Source organism: Prosopis cineraria, unplaced genomic scaffold, assembly GCF_029017545.1.
Source record: "Prosopis cineraria cultivar Desert tree isolate PC_DT_omini unplaced genomic scaffold, ASM2901754v1 PC1260, whole genome shotgun sequence".
Lineage (NCBI taxonomy): Eukaryota > Viridiplantae > Streptophyta > Magnoliopsida > Fabales > Fabaceae > Prosopis > Prosopis cineraria.
The window spans coordinates 18664-28370 of NW_026556585.1; the positions used below are offsets into that span (position 1 = coordinate 18664).

Here is a 9707-nt window from a genome sequence, read left to right on the forward strand (position 1 = left end):
GAAATTAGATTCTAGCACTTTTGATGGAATTATGATTCTTAAAAATTATAACTCTTGCATACCAATCATGCTTAAATTAAGATTCCATCTTTAATTTTATTTTCACTTTGCCAATTCAATGCTACTAAACATAGCCTAAGTAAGTTTTTAGCTCCAAGGAAAACTCCTAATTTCAAGGGCTCCGCGTCAATTATCCCATGGTAAATCATACCCATACATGGGCATCCTTGGCATCACGTTAAAACTTACAATTTCATGTTTTGGTGAAGAATTTTCGTGCAAAATATTTATAAAAACATGAAATTACTTTGGTACATGAAACTATTAGATATAAAAAGGAAATAAGAAATAAATGAGATAAATAGAAAATATTCACAGAAAATTTCCGGAAAAAGAAATAAATGTTACGAAATAATGTAAGCAAAAAAGGAATTATGATTACCCCTTCCTCTTCCTCAATAAACTAACGGGACCGTAATCTAAGAATTCCAATAAAACGCCGTAGTAAGAATCCAACGAAGATAAAGATGAATAGAATCCACCAGTAACAAGATCAGAAGTGAAGTGGCGGGTAGGAAAGCAGGACAAGGACAAAACATTACTTCAATCACGAACATAATTGTCTTGTATACAGGAACAGGATACAATAATACAACAATCAATTTCTTTCCACCAAGAGGGAAGGATGTAACGGTAGGCATTGTTAGTTGAAGAAGCGGATATGGCTGGATGAAGAAAGTCAGAAACCATGCACACACTTAGTGGGGTGCGTATCAGCAGCCACCCTTCCGATTCACAATTTAGTTGAACTTGCCAACATATTTGGTATGGTACCATCCAACGGTCACTCTCCTTCGAAACTCAAGCCCTTCTGCAACAGGACACTGAAACCCCAGGAATTCAAGAGAGCTGAATCATCATGTCTTTTGAACAAACTCCTCAGACAGCATCTTCCCCGCCGATGCTTCCTTGTTGATTACAATTCCCTCAACTTGGAACTTCTTATCGGCCTTCCTGTCAGCATTCATAGAGATAGCAAGCTGGATCAGAGAATCAGAGGGCAAAAGGGAGGGATAAAGGAATTTGGGATTGGGGGATCGTTGCTAAGAGGGAAAGATAGGAATTTTGCAATACGGGAATCCAAATTGTTCACTATGCGCATGGAAAAGTCATGTTGAAATTTGACCACCATAAGCCAAAACAGTGGACTTAGCCTTCTTCACTCAACCCAAGATATCCTGAACTTCACATCATCAAATAAACTCCTTGTGTCTCAACAATGGGCATTAAGTATTAGAATACAACAGAAAGATAACACGCCAATTTGTATAAAGTCACAAATCTTTCTCAAATCGATCAAGCAATTGAAGTTTAAAAAAAAAAAAGAGGGCAGTAACGTTAGCAAATCTATAGCTTGTTCTCAGAAATTCGCAACTTCAGCAAATGTGCAGCAGTAAATAACGCGTGCCTTTTAATTATCAAATGCTAATGATTCAAATTTTTTACACCAAGAGACAAATTGCAGCAAAAATGATTTATTTAAAGAGTGAAGAGGTTATCACAAACTGGTGCGGAATGTACAAAATATAATGTACTGGGTTCATTATCATCCAAATCAGTATCCAAAAGGGCACAACATAGTTGAGCTTAATCCTTAAAATGAACAAAACAAGCCAAATTGAGGTAATGGAAGTCACATGAGACTAAAAACACCAGTTAAAAAAAAAAAAAAAAACAGAGAGCAGTTGTGAAATTTCTCAAAAGAAATGAGCTTTCTGACATCTTATGTCTTTTGACTTTTATATATTTTTCTTAATATCAATAGTTCATAAAAACACTAAATATATGGATTTATATTTTTTAAATATCATCACTAGACTCCCAGCCTTTCTCCTTTCTTTCCAATAAATTGATAAAAAGGTAGGAATTCAAACACATCCGGGCCTACATCAGATCTTAGCTGCTCCCTTCTTACCCATTGGCCTTACACATCTACATTAAACATCACAGGTTAAACCTTGCAATCAAGGATATGCTCGGCCAGAGATAAGACACCACCTACACAGAATACTACTCGCACAACGAATAACATACTTTCTAAAATTCTATATCCAACTATGCAAGAAGTAAACCATAGCTGCAATAGTCAACATCTAAACACAAAATTCATATAATCCAGATCACAGGAAGAATATGGGTAGATTCATAAGAAGTTTACACCAAATGCAATTTTTGGCGTTTGAGTATCCAAAGGAAAAATTAAAAGAACATGATATAAAACTTAATAAGAGCACAACAATTAGGTAAGAATAATGAAGCAATAATGAAATTATATAACAAGAAGTTAAAATAATGAAACTATATATCAGAATCTCAAATCTAAAATTCTGCTTATATGACCCATACAGACTTATCAGCCGATAACTCAAGGCAACTAAACATACTACGGGTAAGTGTGTACAACTGAGTTACAAAAGCATTGAATAAAGTAAGAAATGTGGGACAATGAAGGAACAAAAGAGTAATAACTGATACAAGGAAACCTGCACTAAAAAACATTTACTGTGGAGAAAATGAAACTCAAATATGATCATAAGATGAACTTGGTAAGAAACAGAATGAATGAAACTTTTATTTGCCTCAATTGGAGTGATTTATTTTCACTTCTCAGTTTGGAAGAGCTGTACACACTATTGCTTCTAGAAATACATTAAAGCTACCATGAAAGAAGAGTTTACTGTACTTGAACATGGTGAGTTCAGGCACGTAATATCCAATGACGAAAAGGATATGGTCCTTTTGGCACACCTGCCCAACTAGCCCTCCCCAGAGTTTCTCACAATTTATTTTTGAGAACAATTTCTGTTTATTTTTTACAGCATTTGGTCACAATGTAGAAGGGCACCATCATGGATTTTGCAGATTTGGTTCTTCTATCCACCGGTTAATGGTCTACAAACTTGTCTCCTGTATTTTCAATATCCCCATCTTTCATACAACTGAAAATCTCAATATCATCAAAGCCTACAAGTAGACAGAAAAAATGTTAATTATAATACAAATTCATGTGTCAATTCTACATGCAGTGAGATAAATTGGTTACCTTCACCCAATTCTTCAGTTTCATCATTTAGAGGTCTTAACAACATTGTATTAATGGAAGATGGATCCAGTGCCATCCAATCTGAATTCCCACACTCCTCTAAGTGCATATCCTTAGCCCTTACCCAGTCATCAACATTACCAATGCTTTCAAATGATAAGGGATCACAAAAATCTTGTTCTTTACTCATAGACCTGCAAGAAAATCAGACAACATATCAATTACCCCCCTTTAGTTACCACCAGAATTACCACAAAGTAAAGTTCATAAATATCCAAGGGTTTGCGCTCACTTTTGTCTTAATTGTAAATTATAATGAACAAAGACAAGATCGGTAAAATGTTGGCGCTCTATGTGATTCCTTGTATTCATGATTTGTTCAAAAGGAATCTGGTTTCTCTTGCATACCATCACACTGCATGTTTGACTGAGAATATGAACAGCTAAACGTGCCAAGTTAGGGCAACTTCCACCATAAGTCGACCACCATTCAGCTACAAAAATAGCATGTATAGGTGAAAAAGTCAGTTGAATAATTGGACATCAAAGAAAGGAGATACTCCAACGGAATGTCTTCAGCATTACCAATCTTAAAAGCCATTTTGTAAACTGTTACTTTTGTAAATCCAGCCAGGTTAAGAAACTGTGTCAATCCACCTTTGCAAGCATTTTAAAAGGGGGGAAACTAATGGTCGTACGGCCTAAAAAAGCTTCATACCAAAGTCAAAGTGGTAGTCACTTATGTGTAATCTCAACTTCAACACATAAAAGATTGGTCATCATGTCAAACCATAAGCTTTCTGCACCAGGCAGTAGTTTTCTTCTTTCCATTCATCAAATTTTACATCTCCACTCCTTTCTATTTTGAACAAATACTGTTCATACATTTTATTCTCTTCTTTCAAACAAATAAAAAAAAAAGGTAAATTGCAACATAGTGGCCGAAGAAATCAATTCTTTTTAATAAAATGGCTCTTACCAGGAAGTAGATTGTCTCTAGCTCTGACAGCCATCTTTCTCCCAAAATCTCCTGCAGCAGTCTTGTATAAGTTTATCTCCTTGATAATTTTATCTTGAATTCTTGTATCAGGAACCAACCTCTCTATGCAATCAAACATCCCTGAGAGAATCTCATTATGCATATCCCCTTGAATACTATAGAAGAACTTTGGATTAAGGTAGAATCCTGCAGCATGAAGAGGATGATGCCACAACTGCTCCCACCTGTGATGTATAATACTCCAGTACACTATATAATCTTCCCTCTTGACAAGTTCTTTCTTAATTGCTTCTTTTGCCCGGTACATTCCAGCATAAACGTATCCCATTGCTGGTCTCTTCTCACTTGCAGTTATTCTCAGAACTTGCAAGAGAGGAATGGTTAAACGAACAATCAGATCACATGAGGACCAAAATGTCTGATTACTTATGCAATCTAGCATTTCCAGTCCAGCTGTTTGCTTTGAATATGGACAGTCCATCCACTCTTGAGAAGTGATCATGGCCTGTAAATTGTGTTTAAGATCAACCATTCGTTTCAGTGTTGTGAAGTTTGTTCCAAAGCGTGAGAAAGAGGGATCCACAATATCATTCCCCAAAGTGTACCTTCTAACCATATTCAAGACTGCACTATAATTGTAGACAAATCTTGTTATAGATTTTGCTTGCTCAATCACCGCACTAATCCACTCAATATTTCCAAAATCCTCAAGTATTAAATCAATACAATAGGCTGCAGAGGGACTCCAATAAAGGGTAGGAAAGTTGTCAGTCAGCTGTCTCCCTGCAACAGCATATTGTTCTTCACCAGGCGTAATCACTTGCAAGACATTTGTGACTCCAACTTCTTCTACTACTTGTTTTATCAACTCAAATAGAAAATCTGAGGAATTTATAATGTCAGATGCATCAACAGATTTCAGAAAGATTGTACCTTCAGGACAATATGCCAAAAATCTTAGCAATATTCTACCTGTTTCTGTGCCCCACTGGTCGACTAAAATAGAACAACCAGTTCTAGCCCATGTCATCTTGCATCTTTCAATATCACTCTTAACTTCTTCGACAGTATTTTTTAAAATCCAACCTCGAAGATCATGATATGAGGGCCGTTCAACACCTGAGCCCCCAGAAGCAATTGCTTCAATCATTTGCTGAAAATAGACTGAGTTGACAACATCTGGAGGTGCACCAATACCATACAGAAACCGACCTATTGCCATATGAATGCGATTGTCCAACCTTTTGGGAAACAAGTCATTTTTATCCAAGGCAGAAACCTCAGAGTTTGTGTGCATTAATGTATCATTCTTGCCTCTTACCCTCTTTCTTCGTTCTAGAGTTCTACTGATTCCTTCATCAGGACTCACCATCAAAGTTGAGTTGTGCTCAACTGGATTTGGAACTGGAAGACACTGAAGAGCAGCATTTACATCAACCTGATTGGCAATTGTGCTTACATCAGTAGATATAGGAGTAACATTAAGAATCTCCTCCTCAATTTTTTGCTTTTTCCTCTTTTTCACCACAACACCATCTAAGCTAAGTTGCATTTGAAGCCGAACATCATGAGGAACGCGACTGCAAGTGGAGGCATTACCCTTTTGACAAGCAAGATGTTCTTTAATTCTATGAATGCCACCACCCTTGAACATCTTGAGACAATATATACATTTCAGTTGTACCCTATCCCCATTCTTAAACATTTGACAATGCTTCCATGCAGGGTCGTGTTTTTGAGATGTAATTGGAATGGGTTCCAAATTTGAAGCCATACCAATAATTGCATCAAGCAGTATAATTGGATTATCAATAACTGAAACCAAACAAATCCAAATTATTCTACGCCAACTTTGGAATGAGAAAATGGTCCATTTTATCCATAAAATTTTTTAACTTTAATTTTCTAAACTTTATTGTCTCAACAACAAAATGTTTAGCAATAGGAAAAACACAGAGGGATAGAGATTGGGTGAAGAAGGGCGTACTGGTTGTTGAGTTTCAGAAAAAGATCATTCAAGTCAAATGCTCCAACCATGCTACAACCAGAACCTTGCTTTGATATAATCTCTATTAGTATATTGCCATAAAATGCAACCCTAGAAATAAAAGAAAAGGGAAATAGTTTATTTAGTTTCGCACTGTGGAGATATATATATATATATCAGAGTTGTTCTCATGCTCTATGTTCATACCAAAGCACCACCTAGAATAATTGACGAACACTATATTTCAGATTCCATAAACATAACCCAGAACCAAAGGCATGAATAAACCAAAATTAATAAGGACAACAAACTTGAAAGGAATTTTACAGAAACTTCAATCATTAATGCTCCTAAAATTGTGATCAACAGAAGCCTTAAACAAATAGGATGTATCAAACCAGTAGGACAACTAGTATAGTATAATTCTCCCATCAAAGTAGATTTTATTCCAGGCACTACGATTCCAAAAATATGTGCTAGAAAAAAATACAAACCCTGTCAATTTTCTAGTATTGCTTCAAAATACAGCAAAGCAGTATCTCTTGCTTCAACGGACTCGTCCAAGGATCTTATCAACCACAGGGAGACTCTGAAGACAGGCCTAGATTGTCTGTACGTACAGGATTTTAGGGCACTAAGATCCAAAGTCAAAAGGAAAACATCCCAAATCGTAGGCTACGTTCCCTGAGAAATCACTTGGTGGAGTTGATTGGAGCTGAACCCTTTTTTTTTTTTTTTAAGAATCAATCACGATTACAGACAGTTTTCTTTTGGTGTTAAGCTACATTAGGGCTGCAACTGCCTTTATCTTAAAGGAGATCATCACATCGCAACCATCAGCAAAATCTTTCCCACAATAATAAAAAACAATAGGGGGGTTTTTTTTGGGGGGGGGGTGTTGGGGGGGACACACACACACATACAGAGGAATAGCAAATCACTGCAACATAACCGATAGAACGTGCATATCTTAGAAATCAATGTCATTCCAAATCCAAAACATAACCATAGCAAAAGCATTCCCGCAATAATAGTAATGAATAAGAATCAATCTTGAAAAGATAGAGAGAGCAAAAGCATCAAGTTAACATGAAGGCACTAAAATTATCTCCCAACTTCACCAACTTAATAAGAATTGGAGGGAAACCATGAAATTTTCAGTAACAGTGGTATATGGAATCATTTTCTCTTCAAACTAAAACGTGAAATCGTGACGGGGATTGTCCAAGAATTAGAATGGCCGAAAGGAAATAGAGTAGAAAATGTAAGGAAGAAAAAAATGGAGTTAAAAAACGGAAATATTCACCTGATAGTCGAAGCAATGATGGCTACGATGGAGTTTCGGACCTGGTCATTGCGTCTGTGTCATGAGCTGCTAAGAGATGGTTCAGTTGGAATGGAATTGGGCGTTGCAATTTGTGGTCTTGTTGTTGGGTTATGGCCGAGGCTGCGGGAAGGGGCCAGCCAGCGGCTATGCTTGACGACGAACAAAAAAATGGATATGCCCAAGAGATGGCTGCTCGGAGTCGGAGGAGGACCAGACTCCTTCCCTTGCCTGTGTTTCAACGGTGACATGGCACACAAAAGGGGAAAAAGTAAAATAAAACTATTGTTTTGATTTAGATTAAATTATATAAATTAATTATTTAAATTTCATCAAATCCATTCTTTATAAAATGAAAAACATGTAGAGGGCTGAGAGAGGAGACGCCGGAGCGGAGATTGCATGGGATGACAAAACAAATTTAAAATGTAAACTACAAAAAATATTCTTTTTGGCCATCAACTTCAAAAAATAATGGAAAGCGCACTTTTTTTTTATACAAATAATTGAAAGCACTTTAAAGAATTTAAAAACTAAATATTAATATACTATTTCAACCAAACAAATTCACATGATAATTAAATTTAAGATTTTATTTGAAAGTTAATTAAAGCAAGAGAAGCATTTATTTATGGATGTGTGTTATGCATTGTAATATATATATATATATCTATCTATCTATCTATTTATGCACATATATTAGTGTTGAGCGAGGCCAAAAACCATATAGACATATATTAATATTATGTATAACATAAAAGTTAGTTAATTAAACTTCTAGATTGGTCGTGCGTGGTTACTGTTTTAGGGAGAATTGGATGTAAAAAACTATAGTTGGGAGACCTAATCACACCATACCAGGTTTAAGATCTGACTTGGAAGACGAGGGTATGTTATGAACTTATAATTTTAGAGTTTTGATTTCATCTAATGCGTCACAGTGCTTGCCCTTAATTTTTTTTTTAAACAAAAATAAAGCCCAAAACCCAGTTACCGTTCACCAACAGTAGTTAGGGTGAAGTCCAAAGCTAATGCACGAGCAAGATTCTCTAACACCTGAGACATGGTAAAACTCAGGCGTTGCATGCATTCCGTACTGTGCAAGTAGATCCGCAACACTATTGGTAAGATGATGGGCGTGATTTAGGTTCACCTCTTAGTTTCATTGAATTAGCAGCTTGTTTTTCAGTTTCTCCTTCTTTCTATAAAACCCTACAGATCCAATCCATTGTTTGTCCATTTTCATCCATCAAACTCACTCAATTCTTTTACCATTCTATTCCTTTCACTTGGCCGGCCGAAACCTTACCACTTTCATAGATATTAAAGCTTAGGTTCCAACATTTCCATGGAGTTCTACTCAACCTTGTCTAGTTCTCGGGAGAACAAGATGGTGTTAATATTTTCTAGCTAAATTCTCCATGAAATCTTAAAAAGGAGTTGATGGAAAAGGAACATTGAAGACTACTTTTGGTTAAGCTCAACTTAATTCTCATATTGTTTCATTTTAATTAGTAGATTATGACTATAGTTGATTGTAATTTAATTTGACTTTAGTTTCGCAGTTGGTTGTGAATGTTTATATTGAAACAAATTTGTTGACTTGAATTTCTTCCTCTTTTGCCATTTGGATTTTTCGGCCACTATGACTAATTACATTGTAATATGTGATTTTGAAATTGTGAATGTCTTGCATTAACTTAACATGTAATTGTTTGATAAATGCTTGATTAAATGCTCAAGTTATATAGTCTTGTGCTTGAGTACCTTGTTGATCGAGGCTATTAGGAGAAAGAACTTCACTAAACACTTAGTTAATTTTTAAGTTAAGCTAGTGAGATTGCTTAAGAGCTTATAATTAACACTTAAAAATTTTTAAGTTAAGCTAGTGAGATTGCTTAAGAGCTTATAATTAGCACTTAAAAAATTGAGTTAGTGAGTCTAGATTACTTAGGATAGTTGTCTTGAGTGATCATCATTTTTCTATCAAGGGAAAAAGTTGAGTGAGCTGCCATACTCATTCACAAGTTAGGATTTTTTATTAATAATGTCTTAAGGTTCCTACTATAATAGGAAAGTTCACTAATCACACTTAGATTTAGCTTACACTTTTAATTCATTAGATAATTAGATAATCACCTTACTCAATTGGTTAATTAGTTTACTTGCCTAGGAAGTTTTAATCACCTCATTGTGAGAAGATCTAAGGTTGGCCTAAATACTACATTTAGATTAGCTCTAGTTTAATTTTAAGAGATAAGCGATCAAGTCCTATGTAATATCCTTAAAATTT

The 9707-nt window shown here is 35.6% G+C and overlaps 1 protein-coding gene across 6 annotated transcripts; it reads right to left on the reverse strand.

Moving 5' to 3' along the window:
* Window positions 1-455: 455 nt before the first annotated feature.
* LOC129299692 (uncharacterized) lies at window positions 456-7667 on the reverse strand. Of its 6 annotated transcripts, XR_008590618.1 has the most exons (7): window positions 7397-7664; window positions 6091-6201; window positions 4083-5918; window positions 3396-3597; window positions 3104-3297; window positions 2744-3024; window positions 456-1014 (listed from the first exon to the last, which is right to left on the reverse strand). XR_008590618.1 is itself a non-coding variant. In XM_054938157.1 (6 exons), exons 3-6 carry the CDS (start codon window positions 5473-5475, stop codon window positions 2945-2947), a joined length of 1869 nt encoding a protein of 622 aa, XP_054794132.1. In that variant the 5' UTR covers window positions 5476-5541; window positions 6091-6201; window positions 7397-7664; the 3' UTR covers window positions 506-2944. The 6 variants fall into 6 exon arrangements, 5 of the variants coding, with proteins under 5 accessions (XP_054794132.1, XP_054794129.1, XP_054794130.1 ...); XM_054938157.1 differs by having other exon boundaries at window positions 506-3024; window positions 4083-5541; XM_054938154.1 differs by having other exon boundaries at window positions 506-3024.
* Window positions 7668-9707: the final 2040 nt, after the last annotated feature.